The 19,119-nt window shown below is 49.5% G+C and overlaps 1 protein-coding gene across 8 annotated transcripts in view; it reads left to right on the forward strand.

Annotated features, from left to right (window-relative positions):
- The window catches only part of LOC116950764 (C-myc promoter-binding protein-like), an 88,753-nt gene that overhangs the window by 51,252 nt on the left and 18,382 nt on the right, over nucleotides 1-19,119 (forward strand). For 4 of the 8 annotated variants that reach the window (XM_076073083.1, XM_076073087.1, XM_076073085.1 and 1 more), the window contains exons 9-23: nucleotides 864-1,008; nucleotides 1,911-2,086; nucleotides 3,693-3,793; nucleotides 4,820-5,038; nucleotides 5,585-5,730; nucleotides 7,557-7,595; nucleotides 8,268-8,401; nucleotides 9,047-9,179; nucleotides 9,822-10,028; nucleotides 10,891-11,019; nucleotides 11,439-11,565; nucleotides 13,549-13,674; nucleotides 13,980-14,129; nucleotides 16,333-16,530; nucleotides 18,084-18,440. In XM_076073083.1, coding sequence (XP_075929198.1) covers nucleotides 864-1,008; nucleotides 1,911-2,086; nucleotides 3,693-3,793; nucleotides 4,820-5,038; nucleotides 5,585-5,730; nucleotides 7,557-7,595; nucleotides 8,268-8,401; nucleotides 9,047-9,179; nucleotides 9,822-10,028; nucleotides 10,891-11,019; nucleotides 11,439-11,565; nucleotides 13,549-13,674; nucleotides 13,980-14,129; nucleotides 16,333-16,530; nucleotides 18,084-18,440 — 2,387 coding nt within the window. The remainder of the gene's footprint in view (nucleotides 1-863; nucleotides 1,009-1,910; nucleotides 2,087-3,692; nucleotides 3,794-4,819; nucleotides 5,039-5,584; nucleotides 5,731-7,556; nucleotides 7,596-8,267; nucleotides 8,402-9,046; nucleotides 9,180-9,821; nucleotides 10,029-10,890; nucleotides 11,020-11,438; nucleotides 11,566-13,548; nucleotides 13,675-13,979; nucleotides 14,130-16,332; nucleotides 16,531-18,083; nucleotides 18,441-19,119) is intronic. The other 4 variants (XM_076073088.1, XM_076073090.1, XM_076073086.1 and 1 more) reach the window with 3 other exon arrangements.

The raw sequence follows: 19,119 nt of genomic DNA on the forward strand, positions 1-19,119 counted from the left end.
ATGTTTGGCTATGGCGTTGTGCCCAGTTCATTGCAAGCTTATAATTGGTGCTACAGTACCAGTTATTTCAGGCACGTTACAATGCAGTTAATGTTTTTAATACTTCTCTAAAGGTAAAAAAAAGTAAATGGCTTCTTTCCTCAGATGAGCATCTTCAGCCCTGATAACACCTTGAACTTTGCTAAAAGGAGCAAAAAAATTGCTCGATATGGGTACACGTGAAAATAATGAATGAATGATGCCGTGCTGACAGAATGTTATTGACAAGAGCACTCCGCTTAAACTATGGAGCCCATTCAGAACAAAACTGCGATATTGTACGCTGTCAATATGACAAGTGGAATTATTTATCGATCCTTAGTTGCGATTCAAATCGAAATATTTTATTTTATTTTTTACGTTGTTGTCAATGATAGCAGCTCTTGTCCCCTGCAGAGGTCAAGTAAACCCATTATATACATCATATGACTAAAAATATATACATGCTATCACATCTGAGTCAATGTTTCTACTATGCGCTTGCATGGAATTATACTCGGAGAACATACATAAGTTGCAGAAATCATATTGACCCTCAATTAAGATTAGGTTTATTTTGGGCAGGACGCTTCGCTAGAAGGGACGGTAGCTGATAGTTTAGAAGAAGCTCGATGGATTGTTGCTTTATATGACCCCGAGAGATAGAAACGGCCTGAGGCCTTCATCCAGCCGTGGATAGATCATAGCTACTGATGATGGTGACGTGATCGTAAGGATATATAAAAACTCCTTATCAATTGATGAACGGACCCAGCGATCCACGCAGTAGTGTTCGCACCGCAAACACAACGAGCGAAGGTTTCCTTCTCTCATGCCCCGGGCAGTGGCGCGTCGTTCTGCACGCTGCTCCAGAACCTGGGGCCTGAGAACGCGGCAACGCTGCTCCTGTTCGCCCTCACGGAGAACAAGATCCTCATCCACTCGCTGCGACCCGCCGTGCTCACCAGCGCCGCCGAGGCCCTCAACGCGGTGAGCGGGACAGCTCCCCTTCCCCCCCGCCCCCTCCCGTGACCTCCTCCGCGACCCCATGGGGTCGCCACAACAAATTCTGGTCCTTCTACAACCCTCGGCTCAGCAGCCCCCCCCCCTCTGGGAGGTTTAAACGCCGCCGCCCTATGGCCTTTTGTGGGAAAAGTCTGCACAAGCTGGGTATAAGCACGCCTTATACAGGGCGCTTCAAAAAAATGTGCTGGCTCTGGAGGACCACCTGGAGAGATTCCAGGCACGTGTTGATAATGATGGCAAACAAGTGGAGACTCTTTGACTTTTTGAAGCTATTAACATTACATTTGTTATCATGTTACAGTGTAGTATTATCCGTTATTTTTTTCCATTCAAAACTATAGTCCCATGTAAGTGTTAGCATTTGTTTGAAGCACCCTGTTTAATAAGCGAGCATCGTACTGAGAGCAGTATCTTCACATAAACATCTAGCAGTTCAAGAGCATTCGTTTAAGCAAGACTTACTCCACTGACGAGACTGAATATTGTGTGTATTTTATTGCACCTCTGATTAGAATGGTTGGCTATGTACGGTGCTAAAGAAGTTCAGCATAAATATGTAAGCAATATTGCTAATTTAATAAACACACTTCCCACAATGCCATGTAGCTGATGGGATGTGTTAAAAACATACAATAATTATCTATCTTTTAGCTGTGAATCCTAGATAGAATCTTATAAAATCGAATGTTAGTAAACAATGCCACTTAACTTGATTGTGGGTTTAACATATTGGACGGAATCCTTGTGAATTCTATCGAGAACATTTAAAAGACAAACGTACGCCAGTACTTGTCTCTCCACGGGGTCAACATCACCGCTACCTCCGCCTCCTCCCCGTTACCGCCCCCTCCTCCTTGTCCCCGCAGATGATCTTCCCGTTCCACTGGCAGTGCCCCTACATCCCGCTGTGCCCGCTGTCGCTCGCCGACATGCTGAGCGCGCCATGCCCCTTCATCGTGGGCGTCGACTCGCGATACTTTGACCTCTACGAGCCCCCGCCCGACGTCGTGAGCGTCGACCTCGACACCAACACGATCTCGCAGTGAGTGGGCCTCCCCCCGCGCGTGTGTCTCTGTGTGGAATTGTGGCGGAGGAGGCTCGTGAAGTACCCTACTGGGCAGTTGGAGGCAGTCACCCTCCAACATCATCTGAGGGCAGAGGAGCGACGCTCACAAGCGGAGCGCCGGGCGGCTAAAATGCAGCAAGTTTGCGCAGTAGGGGGTACAGCTGGTGCATTTACCGGTCATCTCAGTCAGCAAACCTATGGCACCTGGGTCTGTCCCGTGACTTGTCAGCGAACCTTCGACACTTCACGTGGCCTCAAAGTGCACCTGGTCTAACACAGACGCCGTGGTGACGTCACCGTCACTTAGTGGCGAATGGCAGGTATTGGTATTGGAATCGCGGCGGCCGCGGCGGCCTCCGCTCGACAAGTGTGGACCCGGTGCAGGATGTCACCCAATGTGCCCAATATCATCCCGGCTGTATAATGGGACGGACACCTCTTTTGCCGCTGTGCAACTGAGCCATGCCGGGGATGTGCTGCAGCAGCTCGGGGAAACTGCCAGGGTTGTTTTTCCAATGCCGAACACCTCCGACCCATGCTTCTGACGACACACTGCAGTGAACGAGTCGATTTGCAAGTGACGCAACTCTAGATTGAAAAGTAAATTCTTTATAACTGCTTTTTTGTGTTTTAATTTGTTGTCCTTTCCCCGCACCTCCGAAAAGTGTGGTTGGCTACGTACGGTGCAAAAGAAGTGCAGCATACCTACAACATATTAGTGACGCGACTCAAGACGAAATAGTCATTAACATCGCACTTGGCCCTGCTTGGCCCCAAACCGCGTTGACTTGTCTTGTAAGGCCAGCGTTTCACAGTTTGGTTCTTCTGAGGCTCCGCAATAGCCAATGGAAAAAAACACCTGTATGGTGAGAGCCCCACTGAACGTTAGGGAACTGCCCACGGAAGCAGATATCACAGAGCTAGTTCTGAGATATGACCTCTGCCTAAATACTAGTTTTGTGGATATTGTCATAGCAGGGTGTGAATGAGAAAGTGCAATCCCGTTGATCGCATGAAGGATTAAAAAAGGCCACTATAATGTGTTTTTTCTTTGTTATGTAAAGGTCCTTTGAAAAATGTCTACCGCAGTAATTTCTGACACGGGGAGAGGGGGGCGTCGTGGGGGTGGTGGGGGCGCACTGGTTGATGGGATTTCCTAGACATGCACTTGGTATAATTGCAATAGGTTGCAGGGAACAGAGGCTGTATTTAAAAGTAGCCCATCAACTATTTCCTTTCAGAAATATAAACTGGTATAAAAAAAAGTTAATCATTTTATATGAAAATTTAATTGGGAAAAAACCCCCAGGCGGTGTCCCGGTGGTATTTGCCAGCTGCCAATTTGTAGCTGGGGATTAATGGTAATGAAACGGCATCATGTGTAACCGTGCACGTTGAATATTTTTAATTAAAAAGTGTGCCATTAAAATCGCGTTGCTAAAATAAAAATGCTCGGAAGTCCCAGGTAAATCTCATAAATGCACCCGATACCACATGCTCGGTATTTGCATTTGCTTCGGCAGTGACTGGAGAGCTCTCATTTCCACAGTCTGATGGGTTTGTGGTTGTGACTGATTGCCAGGACGGAGGAGAGGAAGTCTCTGAACTGGCGGCTGCTGCCCAAGAAACCGTGCAAGAACCTGATGAACACCCTCACCAACCTCCACCAGCAGATCGTGGCGAGTAAGTGGAGACGTAGTGGACAACCATCACTTGCTGTGTCCTTCAGATGATGTTGTTGTCCTCCTCCAGATCCATTAACTGCGTTCTCAAAATTAATTTGAATTTTGTCTCTTGCTTTGTCTGCTTTCAAAACCCATCCCTTTAAAGTGGCCTCTTCAGTTGGGTCGGTTGCCCCTGGTTCTGTTTTTGTTTCCTGCTCTTCATGCATTGTGCATTGGGATAATAGGATGGACAGCACATTATACATTTGAATGATAATTAATTATTATTTCAGATGAATGATGCATGCAACTTAAATTTGACTTCCAAATGATTCAGATATCGAAATCTTATCTCTTTAAATGAAATGTGTATTATATATGAATATAATAGCAAGATGAATGAAATATTGATGTGACCCGCAGAGAAATGAGATGTTGATTTTTTCCCCCAAGTAGATGAGATCATTACTTTTCCTCTCAACAAAATATTCTCCAGTTGTGTGTGATTTCCACGTATCCCTTGGATAGATGATAGGCATCGCCTCTTCACTAATGCGATGCATGAGAAACACTAGGGTGTCCTTCATAAGAATGAGATTAGAAAATCATATTTTAGATGTCTTCCAGATGAATATGATGTTCACCTAGGCCAGGGTGTCCAACCTGTAGCCGACCAAGAGCAAACAAACACCCATGAGTTCTGCAAAGAGCCAAGTATTTATACGTGTATATATCATTGACAGTTTTCAACACAACATGGGAGACATTCATTATTCTTTGCTACTTTGCTAGTACGTTCAACGTTATGACCCTTAGATAGCGCCGCATGTGGTTCATTAAAGAGTCCCGTGCAACTCGGGAGACTCCAGTTGGCCACCGCTGACCTAGATGGATAAGATGCCGCGTGAGGTGCACACAGACGTGTAATCTTCTCTCTCTGCTCCGATCTCTCCGGTTGCAACATCGGCGAGTCCCTGACCTCACCGCCGTGCCACCATTGCCGCCTTCTGCCCCCCCCCCCACTCCACCGTGTGACCCCGCGCAGTGAACCACCGCAGCATGGAGGACCCCGTGCTCGAGTCCGGCATCTTCGACCTGGACTTCAAGCGCCGCGCACGACAGCAGCAGCTGGAGATGGAGATCCAGGAGGCGTTCCTGCGCTTCATGGCCTCCATCCTCAAGGGCTACCGCACGTACCTGCGCCCCATCACACAGGCGCCATCCGAGAAGGCCACGGACGCGCGCTCGCTCTTCGACCTGCAAGGTGGGAGCTGATTGGTGGGGTGGTGGGAGGGGTGGCGTAAGTTTCGGATGACTCCGTGAATGCGATGATGCATTGGAAGAAAAATATATATAAACTAAACTATTTTTATTTTACCAGGTAAGGCCCACTGATTTATATAGCTATTTTTTCATAAGTGACCTGGCCACATGATCGGGTCGGATCGCACCCACGACCTCCTGTATACGTGGCGAGGTAGTTAACATTTCGACCGCTGTGTTCGTTGTGCTATCAAGAAGGGCCGTTGCCCAAAACCTCGGCAATTTTATATATTTTTATTTTAAAGCGGCGTGGTTGACGAGTGTCACCAATGCCAATGTTGCATCGCCAGTCAGATTAATAACGATGAAATCGTTCATCGAAATAAGGTTTTGGATGTTATATGTCAATGTTGGTGCCCGCAGGTTTCTTGTTAATCATGACATTGGCCAATCCACACGGGCATGGGCGAACCGTTGTGCAGTGAGAAAGCCTCGTGAGACGGGCAACCAAGTCTGATAATGTTGACCATGCGATCGTTACTCGCAGGCTTCCTGAAGAGCCGCGACCGAGCGTACAACAAGTTCTACTCGCAGATGATGCGCACGCAGATGTTCATCCGCTTCATCGAGGAGTGCTCCTTCGTGACCGACAAGGACGCCAGCCTCGCCTTCTTCGACGACTGCGTGGAGAAGGTGGAGTCCCCCACCCAGGCCTCCCCTCGCCCAGCTCGGCCCTCCATCTGTCACTCGGCATATGTCTCGTGGAACCAGCGAGTCACGAGTCGTTCGAGACGGCGCAAATAAGGCAACAACAAAAAGTATACGTGTGAAAAATAAGAATAGGCTTAACCCTTTCTGCCAATAAAAAAAGGTGTTAAGATGTTCAAACACCAAATAGATTCCTTTTGCAAGGAATGAAGTCTCAATTAACCACACGTATTTGTGGTGAGCATGTTCTGGTAATATATGCGGCATTGTCTTTGAAGCTGATTGGCCTACACCAGAGACAGCCTTCTTTAGGGCCTAGTCTCACCAGTGTCAGACCAGAGAACGCCAAAAGGCGAAAAAAATGCACGTATCAGAGTATTTATAGCTCGGGCTGAGCAGCTAAATCTTGGGACCTTTTTTGTCTGTAAAAAGGTCCCAAATATATGTATATACAGGTTTCCTTCGCTTTATGCGGTAGATGCGTTTAAAAAAAAAAGGGGCACAGAAAGCGAAACCTCCCGAGACAGCTGCCTGCCGAGTAGCACACATACAGTAGTACACACACAGTGTCCGCACCGTCGTGTGAATAATATCGCGGATTTTGGGTAGAAATACTTTTTCCGCGTATACGTGAAATTGCACAAACCGAACCCGCATAGAGCGAGGGGGAAACCTTTATCGATTCGTGTATCGAGCCGTGACTCCCCCCCCCCCCCCCCCGCAAATCGTGACGCTTTGTCGATTCGCGTAGAGGTGTGAAGTGGAACATGACCGGGTGCATGGTGCAGTCACAGGCAGGCATGCAACCACTAAACTGCCCCCCTCCATCCCCGACTAATTCGGGTTTATGATTTGATTTTGATTGAATTTCCCATTCTACATTCCCCGGTTTTGTGCCATCTCGTTTTTCTTGTTTTTCCCCCCCCCCCCCCCCCCCCCCCCCCCCCCCCCCCCCGTCTCGTTTGTCCGGCGTTTGTCATTCCCGTCATATTTGGTGTCGCATTCGCATATCGTTGGCAACGATTTGCTGCACGTGCCGCGAGCATGGTGATCTCGTTTAACCAATGTATGCCTAACAATCGCATAACGTACATGCCAATTAATTTATAATCGATTCTTATGAAATACGATTCATGTATCGTGAGTGTAATGTATCCTTGTATGCCTAACAATGACAGAAAGCAATCGGCAATCTAGCATTATTGATGTGCGCGCACGCAATATTCTATTCTCCGTGCATGGCGGTCATTATAATATATGTTAATCATTGAGTTGGTAGATAATGTTATGCCTAGCACCTGGCGCATGCAATATCCACAGTTGCCCTATCGGTCAGTTGGCTTGTCCCTGAACCAGTTTCCTGATGACAGGAGGTTAACGCTGAGCCTCGGGACAAATTCTATGCGTGTGGCATGTGAACTGCTGAGGCTGTAAGTCAGGGGTGGGGAACCTGTGGCCCATGACTTCACCTCGTACGGCCCACAGAACCCATGAGGCCTGCCACTTGGAAACGTTCCATCGCTGTGAGCTTCTTAGCCACACTAATTGGCTGCTAGAGGGGGGGGAATAGTTTCAAGCTCTATCACCGTGCTCGGTCACTTCCGACACTGCCCGGAGCCTCTTGCAATGAGTGAAGTGATTGAGGCGTTCATGTGTGGCCCACGCCAAAAGTATTTGAGAGTTTTATTTCGGTGCTCGGTACGGGATAAGCTTCCCCACCACCGCTGCCAAGTGCTGCCGTCTGTCCGCGTTGTTTGGCCCTTCCTCTTGAAGTGAATTCCTCTGCCTCTCGCCTTCTTGCGCCGCACAAGCTGTTCACCAGCGATAAGGGAGCGGAGAGGGGCTTCATGGTGAGTGTTAGCGCTCGCATATGAATCCGCGTGTTTCGGGATCGTATGTTGTCGTATGCAAAAGGCTTCATATGATTTATGAAGCCACTAGGTGGGCACTGTCTTCTCCGTGATTGGGAAGGGATTAATCGATTCTTGATTTGAATCGTCATGATATATTGTAATAGCCAAAGTACTGATTATTGTGTTACTTATTCATTTTAATATTTAGCCAAAATCAAACCACGTAATTTAATGCTCTTCTTAAACACTTATTTTGATTGACTGTTAAAGATAATAATTTACAGCTCTTTCTCAATCCGCTGGTGGATGAAGGCCTCCCCACTCCATGTCAGTAGAGGGGGTGGGGGTTGCGGGGGGTGTTGACCATACTTCACCACGCTGGTCAGTGCACGTTTTGTGAAGAGAAGAGGAGCCCTGAGACAGGTTGGGTTATCGCTCGCCACCAGTGTTGGCCATGGCCAAAAATCCGACGCCGAGCGAAATCAATTGGGCCCAGCCAAGCGCAGACGGCACCTCCTGGACGTCTGCGAAGAAGATCTTCATAGCTCATCGGGCTCCTCCTCCCGTAATGAAATAAACATTCCGATGTCTCATCCCCTCCTTTGAAGCCCGACACGCGACGAGCTTGCCGACCCCGTCCCTGTTTTTCGTGCCGTCGTGTCCATCCAGGTGGACGTGGAGAAGGCCGACGACGTGCGACTCATCGAGCTGGACGAGTCTTATCGCAGCGAGCACACCGTGTTCATCACTCCTCCAGAGCCGCCCGCCGGCCCGGGGCCCGACACGCTCAAGCCCGCGTACAAGTGAGGCCGGGCAAATCGACCAGACGCATGCGGCCGCGCGCGGTCCCTTCGCGCGGTTATAGGGCTCTCGCCACCCTTGCCCCTTGGAAACTCGATCAGGGTTTCACCACTAAGGTCGTTACGCACTGCACTTGCACGCTGGCTGCATGCGGTGCGAAAGAAGATTGTTAAACGTGCGCGATGCAAGAGGCCCTATGCATGTGTTTCGTGTTTGTCACGTGGAGGGGAGCGGTGGCGTAATGCTTGGCGTGGTTCACTAGTAACCTGGCCACTCGAGTTAAAATCTCGGCCATTGCTAATGTCAGTGGTGATTGTTATCTGAAAGGTTCCTGAGCCTCCATTAGGTTGACTCGGCCTTAAATAACAACCTTGCACGGGCTTGATGCTGACCACACCTCGTCTTCGTGTGCCGTGCCAGCCTTAATAGGCGCTTGCTCACAGCACTTACCCCAACAGTCTGTTCAGGCTATACGGGGGGTCTTTGTTTGGTGTGGGCGCAGGACAGGTTCAGATATCACCTTCCGCCGATGTTAGCCAAGCCCAAAAATCAAAACCACCTCACTTGTTACGGAGCAAAAATAATCACATTAACGTGCGTTTTTTGTCGCGTCCTCATTTCAAATGCGGTGGCTTCGTTGTCCCCAGGTACTCGGGTTTCCCGGTGCTTAATCGCTCGCTGTTCGAGATGCCCCTGGGGCTTTTGAAAGTCCCTCAGGGCTGCACCAAGAACAGCTGCCCCAACAGCCCCGCCCCAGCGCTCGCTCGCCGTACCAAGCAGGTACACACGCCTCGGAGTCGCACGACTTTTCCACACACATACACACACACACAGCTGTGAACGGAGCTACTCAGCTGTGTGTTCACACGTGTTTTGGTGGTTAGTGACGTATCCAACGTATGCAACTTTCTATTAATAGCACTTGTCGCCTGTGTCCGTACAATCCTCAAAAGTGTCTTAACGGGCAATGAAATGAAATTGCTTGCACTGACGAGAGAGGCGGCCGAGTCGGCTCTTAATCAGAGCACTGGGCTAGCACCGCTGGGATTCTGGGTTCGTATCGGCGTTTCAGCCTCCTGTAATGAAGTCAGTGTCTCAAACGTAGTGAGTTGGTGGTCTCAATCCGGTCACCGATCACAGCACGCAAATTAAATTCCAGTTCTACGAATGGTTAAAATCCCACCTCTGTGAATTATTTTGCACCTCCAATTATTAGCACGGTTGGCTACGTACGGTGTGAAAGAAGTTCAATGTGCATACAGACACAAGGAGAGTCGTTCCACTGTCAGCGGGAGCCCTGGCAGAGTCTGCGAGAGAGCCCTTGCGTCGTCCCGACACCCTAAAAGTTCCATCACAGGCGCCGGAGTCTTGTCACACGCAAACAAACCCCTCGCGAAAATGTTTGACGTCGCCCTCCGGCAGGAGATCAAGTCTGCGCAGAAGCAGGCACGCAAGTGTTCGGCGATGCCGCAGATGTGGGCCAAGTGCCTCCTGGGCCACTGCTACAGCCTGTGGTTCATCTGCCTGCCGTCGTACGTGCGCGTCACGCACCCCAAGAGCCGCGCGCTGCGCACCGCCTACGATGTGCTGCTGCGCATGCAGGCGCACAAGCTGGAGCCGCCCGACGAGGTGACGCGAGCTTCGTCCGCGTGTACGTGTGCACGTGGCCGTGTTGAGTCTCTGCTGTGCGTACGTGTCCGTGTTGAGTCTGCAGCGTGGGTGCGTGGCGTCTGTCCGTTTGTGTTGTTTTGTCCGTGGTTCCTCATTTGTTCCCTCTCGCTCGTTTTGTTTTTCTCAGCTGTATAATAACATACATTGTGAGTGCTTGCGTGACTTAATCAGTTTCCACCGAGTCAAATGGCTTTTCATAGGATTTCAAATGCTCAGACATAAAGGTATTTCATATTATGTTGTCGATTCCAGAATCCGGGTTGGTGGACAAAGCTAATAGCATGACAACAAGTTGTGGCACATCAGCCTTTTTTTACATATCAAAGATAAAGGATCCCGCCGTATAGCGTTAACATACTTTTGGGGAAAGTGCTGTTAGCGAGCACCTACGAAGGCTGGTATGGCACACGACAACGGTGTGGGTGGCCAGCACCACACCTGGGCCGCCTTTGCCTCCATAGTGGCGACGTTTGCACACCACACCAGGTACTCATTTGAGGCTGAGTTGACCTAGGAGAGGCCCAGGACCTGTTCAGATAATCGTCACTGGTTGAGTACTGTAAATGTAAATGTTGTGGATTCACTCTTCAACACACCGGTGGGCTAAAGTAGTGAACTGTTTGTCTTTTTTCAACGTGACACTTTTTTGCTGATTGGCCGTGTCGGGTGGTGGAGGGTTACGACACATTTATAAATAACGCGATCTAACCCAAACACCTTTATTATGAATATACACACACACAAACATAGTCATAATAGAAACACCCTTTCCCCCCCCGTTGGTTGTTCTCATGCCGTGTGTCCGCTCTGCACGCTGTAGGTGTGCTATCGCGTGCTGATGCAGCTGTGCGGCCTGTACGGACACCCGGTACTCGCCGTCAAGGTGCTCTTTGAGATGAAGAAAATGGGCGTGCAGCCCAACGCCATCACCTACGGCTTCTACAACAAGGTGGGCGGTTCGGGGCTTAGAAATCTGCGGAATCGCCGAGATGCTCTGGGTTTGAATCTTGAGTCTCGGCTACCAGTGATATAATAGTGTGTAGTGCAAGTTGATGGTCTAAGCCCGGTCGCCAGTGTCTTAAGTGGAAAATCCATTGTCCGACATGGAGACCCACAGACTCAAAAGGAGAATCCAGTTTGATTGCTATGTGACTGACATTTCTCTCTATTGCAAAACGTACGGGAAAACGTAGCACTCCGCTGTGGACAAAAAAAATCACGTAAAGGGGATCTTGAAGGTAGCTCTGTGATGTCTCATACTGCAGGGTGTCCCGTTACATGTGTTTAATTCACTGCTGTGTGAGATTTTCAGTGACGTGTCTTAAGACGCGCCCCGTATGTTTCCCCTTCCTCGTGTGGCGTCCGCAGGCCGTCCTCGAGAGCACGTGGCCCTCCGGAAACCGGGGCGGCTACTTCCTGTGGACGAAGGTCCGGAATGTGTTGCACGGCGTGGTGCAGTTCCGGCAGACGCTGCGCAAACGCCTCCCGTCAACCGGTGATTCACCCACATTGTCGGGTGGAATGATGGACCGTCTGGGTGGTGTCTCGTGTTCAGAACTTCTAGCATGCCGATCATCCGGCCATCTGACCATCTGGTAGTTAAACCTTTCAGCATGCAGATTTTCCGGCCATCTGGCCATCTGGTAGTTAAATCTTCCAGCATGCAGATCATCCGGCCATCTGGTAGTTAAATCTTCCAGCATGCAGATCATCCTGCCATCTGGCCATCTGGTAGTTAAATCTTCCAGCATGCAGATCATCCGGCCATCTGGCCATCTGGTAGTTAAACCTTCCAGCATGCAGATCATCCGGCCATCTGGCCATCTGGTAGTTAAACCTTCCAGCATGCAGATCATCCAGCCATCTGGCCTTCTGGTAGTTAAATCTTCCAGCATGCAGATCATCCGGCCATCTGGTAGTTAAACTTTTCAGCATGCAGATCATCCACCCCATCTGACCATCCGGTAGTTAAACCTTTCAGCATGCAAATCATCCGGCCATCTGACCATCCGGTAGTTAAATCTTCCAGCAGGCAGGTCATCAGGCCACCGTCTGACTTTCTGGTATCCAGACCTGCTGGCAGCCATGTGATCTAGCCGCTTGATGGTTGCACCTTCTGGCAGTCGTATCGTCTGAATGACTGCCTCTTAGGTGCATCTGGTCACCTAGAATAACTGTGACACGTACGTTTTCACGGCATCTTGTAATCCAAGTGCGGTCTTCCACGTTGGGCTTTGTGTTGAGCATCACCCCTCAAGCTTTCAGCTGCGCACAACTGTGTGGGCATCTTCAGTCGTTGTAAAAAAAGGACCCAATATGCAGTTCGAAAAAGCAACCCAACCCGGGATATCATACTCGGATCGGTTGTCTAGCCGTCTATCTCTCGAGTCATCTGACTGTCTAGGAGTCTTGTCTTTTGCCCTGGCAGTCGTGTGACCATCACGAAATGGACTATCAGTAATATTATGATCAGCTGAATAATACCTTTGGACAAAGTTGCTGCAAATGCAAACATTATTGCCCCGTTGTTGCAGTCCACACCAAACTGTACAACCCCAAGACTTTCTCCCAAACAGCATTATCACCGATTAACTTCAGCTTAGCGGAAGCCGCAATAATTCATAACACCCAAAGCTATTAGTGATACACACCTCGGATAGTCCCGGACACACTACCTTCGCTTGTTACGTGAGCTGAATCAAAGATCTCCCGTTTAGCCTTGAAACAGACTGTTGGAACAATTATGAAAAAAGAAGAATAGGTTTTACCCTTTCTGGAAATAAAACAGGATGTGTTTAGATGTTCAGACGCCAAATAGAAACCTTTTCCAAGTAATCATGTACTGCATTAACCACACGTACTTGTGGTGAACATGCAAACAAACATGCTCTGATAATTATATATGCATTGTCTTTTAAACTAACTGACAGCCTTCTTTAGGGCCTAGTCTCACCAGTGTCAGACCTTATAGTGCCGTTTGGCAGGACCACAAGGGGGTAATGTTGCCAGCATCTTTGTCTCCACCGTGCTCATGTTTACATGCAGCACCACTTTCTAATTTCTGAGGCAGAGTCAAACTAGCAGAAGCCCAGGACCAGTTCAGATAATCACCACTGATGTTAGCCATCGCTGGGAATCGAACTCTGGTCGCCAGGTTCGGAAGGCAGTACCGCACGGACACTATGCCACCAAATTAGTTTTTTTTTAGGTTAGGGATGGATGATATTGGTCATGAAAGCCTACGTGTTAAATTGACTGCCACGACTCCCCATCATGAAACACACAATTTAAATCACCACTTGCTATATCACATGAGACGTGGACACACATACGCACACACACGAAATCTGTTAACTCTGGGACACCTGAACACTTTGAATCGGTGCTCTCTCATTCACATAGGACATGTTTACCAATCATTAGGCTTGTGCAGTGTGTCGTGGGTTGTGACGCGTGCCCTTCGACCCTCCGCGTGCAGCAGACGGCAGTGACGCTGGCAGCCACGGGAGCCTGGAGAGCGGCGCGGACGCGCACGGCTCGGAGCACGTGCCCTCCACCAACGAGCTCGCGCACGTGGGCTCAGCCGAGGATGTGAGCAGCACAGGTATGGTTGGGAAGGGGGCGTGCATAGAGACCCACAGACTTGCATAGAGATGCGTAAACTTGCGTAGAAATCCACAGACTTGAGGTGAGACTCGTCGACATGCGTAGAGACGAATAAACTCAAGTGCAGACCTATAAGAGAGGTACAAACTCGCGTGGAAACCCACAGAATTACATCGAGACCAATGGACTCGCAGAGACCCATAGACTTGCCCCATCGTCCCAAGGTACAGTCCTCCGGTGTACCCCCGGAACGCGAGTGGAGATTTTAACAGGGGACGTTCGATGGCCGGCTTGGCATTGCAGGAGGCCATTCGGACCAGGGCTACAACTCGCTGTCCAAGGAGGACGCGCAGAAGGGCGAGGCGCTGCTCTCCATGGCGAGCCGCCTCTCGGGCGCGGCGCCGGGCGGCCTGCGGACGGGCGAAGTCCTCCGCGAGAGTGACAGTAGCTCAAGTAAGAGGCGGCGCCGCGGTCTCCGCGGGATTCCCTGCTTGTGGGGGTGGGGTTCGTTGGAAATTGGAGAGCGATGTTCTATGGTACATATCTATGTGCGGGGGAGCGGTTGTGTAGCGGTTAGCGCGCCGCGCTACGAACCCGGCGGTCCGAGTTCGATTTCTCGCTCACGGCCAACACCAGTGACGATTATCTGAACCAGTCCTGGGCCTCCCCTAGGTCGACTCAGCCTCCAATGGGTACCTGGTGCGATGTGTAAACGGTCACCACTGAGGAGACCTAGGCGGCCGAGTCTGGTGTTGGCCACTCACCCCCTCGTGTGCCATGCCGGCATTCATCGGTGCTCGCGAACAGCACTTGTTTCTACAGTTTGGTCAGGCTATATGGAGGATCTTCATTTTTGGTTGTATATATGCAGGAGGAAACCTGCCTGAGAAGGCCTCCATCCACCAGTGGATTGACCTTGGCTGAATGTGATGGCAGGCGATGTCAACACATGTACCTCTGAGTGAGGTTAGAAATGCAAATGAATGAATCTCAGAAGCAGCTCCACCGGGTTGTCGTGTGAGAAGGAGGCAGCTTTCAGACGCACGTAGCATTTCTCCCTTCTTTCACACCATAAGTAGTCTGCCGTGGTAAACGGAGGTGTGGGGGGAAGGACGACAAAATAATCACAAAAAGCAGTTCTCAAGAAATGACTTTTCAATCTAGATGATTTAAAAGTGCATAGCTCCAGTGGCTTCTTCATATCGGAAGGAAGAGCGTTCCAGACGGCAACAGAAGCGCATCTGAAAGCGCGCGATACGGCGACCGTCTTTGTTCGATGGCCAGCCAAAAGCCGCTGCTGCGAGGATGTCCGGAGTTCGCTTGACGGTTTATGCTCCATGACGAGATCAGTACGGTATTGTGATTCAATTGCGGCAATCACTTTGTGTGTAATGAGTTCGACCTTCGAATGTATTCGTTCGGCAACCGGAAGCCGATGCAGCTCGGCAAGCACTGGACACAGACAGGTCAGATCTTGCAGTGTATGATGGACTTCTCGCGGGATTCCCAACGGAATTGGAACAAACATTACAGAACGAATGGCGGGGAACGGGAGACGACATTCACGGATTCATAATTTCAAAGAGCTCGTCGTAGGATGGCACGGAATGGGAACGTTTCAATTGGTGGGCTAGGCATTCCAGTTTTTTTTTTTCCCATGATGCCTCGGTTGGAGGATGAGTAGGAGCGCTCTGGCAGGCATCTTATTCCAAGCCCACGAGCCTCCGTAAATAAACTCTTGCTGTTCTCACCGTTCGCTAAGCAACCTGAGAAATGTCACCCCGACTGAGTGATGTCATGTCAACTTTGTGAGTCATGACCCTGCTGTCAAGTCTCCCACACACACAACCACAGCTGGGGTTTGATTACGGAGAATTGTATAAACAAGCATGAGCTCATCGGACGAATGCTTGTTTTTTCAGAAGAACATCTGAATGGGTTTAATTCACAGTAAAGTTGTTCAACTTGATTCTTATGCTCACGATGCATGCAGTGACCCAACGCCGATCACACACAGTAGCAGAAGTGAAGCGGATGGGCAAATTGTTACATCGGTAAATTCCTAGAAGCAGCTGCGCAGCCCTGCTGTTGTGTACATTACATAATAATAATTAGTTGTTGTTAGAGTACATTTTATTCCTTTGGCATCTTGGAAGGCTTTACGCGTGATAAAGCGACTTACATCACACAGCATCTCACCCATTTTAAAGGGTACCCTCAGTGGCTGCTGTTCCTTGGAGCAAGGATGTGGCTTATCACTTGGTCTGGGAGTAGGAGGCAATGATAGCTACGTGTAATCCCAGTTGACTAATTTGGCTCTGCCGTATGTATGCCTGTGTGTGTGTGTACACAGTGGGGGGAGCGGTAATGTTGCGGTTAGCGCACTGCACTACGAACCTGGCGACCCGAGTTCGATTCCCACTCAAGGCCAACACCAGTGACGATTATCTGAACCGGTCTTGGGTTCAACCTCAAATGAGACCTGGTGCGATGTGTCAACATCGCCACTTGGGAGACAAAGGCGGCCGGGCGTGGTGCTGGCCACACACCCTCTTCGTGTGCCACGCCAGCCTCCATAGGCGCTGCTCACTAACAGCACTTTCCCCTACAGTCTGTTAAGGCTACACGGGTGGGGGATCTTTGTCTTTCTACACAGTGTCGGACGGAGACAGCCGGCAAGGCAGCCGGGACCAGCTGCCACAGGCGGACGCAAGCGATGGCACGGATGCTGCCGGCGACCACGCCGACCTCGAGCACAAGCGGCCCAGCTTCCACTCGGTGCGAAGCATCGTCAAGATGTCGTGCGGCAGCTTCGACAACTCGGGCAGCATGGGTGACGTGATGGGTGGCGCCGGTAAGAACTGGGATGTGATCCCCCGTGAGTCTCTAGCGCCGGGCCGTCAACGTGGGACCGACGAGGCCGTCTTCCTTAGAAGACCGAAGCCATAAACCCACGGACCGCTGTCGGCCCAGAGCTCCGGTCGCTCCACTGGCTTCTCCCAGTACCGTCGTGTTCATCGTCTTCCTGATATATTGACGTGTATGATTACACGTTGTCTTGCACGCTATTGCATTGCATACACGATAACGTGCTTTTCAGAAGGCGGGCGCTGTCACATGGAATTCTCTATAATGAAGGCTTTTTTGGGTTAGATAATTTAAATGTAAATGTGTCGTTAAACCCACCACCACCCGACACAGCCGTTGTTTGTAAGGTTTGTCACGTAACGAAAACGTGCCAATTAGTTACTACTGGAGCACACCGGTGTGTTGGAGAGTAAACCCACAAAATTGACAATTTCAGTATGACTTTTCACTGGTGATTATAACCAGCTTCATCAGGTAATAGCCAGAATTCGAATTCTCTCTACCCGACAAACTCAAGAATAGAAACCATGAGTTCAACCACTTGAAGAGAGACCTTAAAAATTGTTTAATTTAGAGATGTTAAATTAAACAATGTTATTCTTAGTTGTTGTTTCCCTTCAACATGACTTTACCGAAAAAACTAAGAATATGAATTACTGCAGTCACGAAAGCTTTAAATCAAAATTTAAACAATGTTGTTTGCGTTTCCTAAATGGCTTTACATTAAATTACATAACTGGATGTTAATTTCAAAAGAATCTTCCTGGTCACGAAAAAAATGATTGATAAACAAGTTAACTTGTACTGCTGAGAGGTTTTTAATGCAAATGTATAGACACTAATAACTAGGATTGTCAGGATTTCTCAATTAACAACGATATATATTTTCACAATACATGCATCGAATTGCGTGCGCGATGAAACTATTTTCCATTTATATATGATCGCGGACGTCTTTGAGAACGTACATGGCATGTAGGGAAGTAGATAGGATGCTTCTGATTTGGTTGATGCAAATCCTGTGGTTACGATGGATTTGTAGAAGTGTTGAGAGGGCTCAATCATCACAAAGTCCGTTACTAATAATGATGAACCGATACATGGAGGAATTTCAAACTCGTTTGGAATTAATTATCAGTTTAAGTCCCTTTTCACCCAAAACATCTGTGGGGAATTCATTTTTATTTTGGTGGGTACACTTAACCCGCTCCAAGACGTCTGCAAGTCGCAAGCGGCTCAGCGTTTATTTATTTAGAGAGGCGTAGCGCTGTTGTTTTTAAAGACATTGTACTCTCCACAGAGAACCATAGCGACATGACTAAACTCTATGATAGCTGGCACCAAACTGTGCAACACGCCCTCCTGCATGGCCTTTGGGAAGCCTCGGCTTTGATTAAGTTATTTTATTTTAGTTTTTTACTCGGGTTTAATTTTGGCGATGTACACGTACATCATCGGAACAGAATGGGAAGAACGGCAAAGGCTTAATCCTTTTATCGCTCACAGTCGCGGCGATGTGCCTCGTGCGTGGGTCCGCAGGCAGCACGGCGGGGCTGCTGTTCACGAGCCAGGGCTCGTACGACGAGCCCTCCTTCCTGGACGGCCCGCTGCCTGCCAGCGCGGGAAGCGGCGGGGGCGGCGGCGGAAGCGGCGGCGGAAGCGGGAAGGCCTCGGCAGGCCGGCGGCGCCAACGAAGCGTCCACGACGGGACGGCGCCGCCCCCCCTCCAGCGGCAGCGGACGCTCGCCGAGCGGAGCTGCGTGCTGGGCGGGCGGCCCGGCCTGGACGATGCGATGCCCGCGGGCTTCATGGGCGCCGACGAGAGGATCCTCACGGCCGCGATGCGAGCCGAAGGCCGGGTCGACGGCGGTGGCGCCGGGGTGGAGGCGAACGCCGGTAGGCGGTCGCGCTCGGTGTGATTTTTTTTTTTGTATTCGTGTAATCGTTTTTTAAAAACAAGAGCCCAATACAGAACGCGGATGACGGGGAGGGAGGCAAACCGGCGGCCAGGTGGCGAGATGTTAACTACCTCGCCTGGGTATGCACGAGGTCATGGGTGTTCTTCTCCCCTTGGTCACGTGGATTTTTTTTTCCAGGTCCTCTGGTTTTACCCTCCACATTTAGAGACATACGTTTGGAGTATTTGGCTGCTATACATTTCCACGTTGTGAGCCATTTCATTGGGCTATTACTTTCTGGCCGGGTAGCTTTTGAAAAATAGCTATATAGCTCCGTGAGCCTTACCTGGTAAAGTAAAAAATTGTTCAGTTTTAGCTTAGACACTGAGAAAGGTGGATGGGCCGACTGCACTACTCGCATAGGGGGCAATGATCAGGAATGTGGTATTTTTAGGGGAAGTGTAAATTAGGTTATGAGAAACGTGTTTATTGCTTCCCAATATAGAATGGGGGTGAAGATGTACAATGCATCATTTGGTTTAATTCACACTTTCCAACTAAGGTTGAAAGCATATTCTTAGCTCTTTCGGTAAAGTCACGTTGAAGGGAAGCAATAAAATAATAAAATATATATTATTGTTTCCCTTCAACGTGACTTTACCGAAAGAGCTAAGAAT

This window comes from Petromyzon marinus, chromosome 40, assembly GCF_048934315.1.
Source record: "Petromyzon marinus isolate PM22_M1 ecotype Great Lakes invasive population chromosome 40, UKy_Petmar_22M1.pri1.0, whole genome shotgun sequence".
Taxonomy (NCBI): Eukaryota; Metazoa; Chordata; class Hyperoartia; order Petromyzontiformes; family Petromyzontidae; genus Petromyzon; species Petromyzon marinus.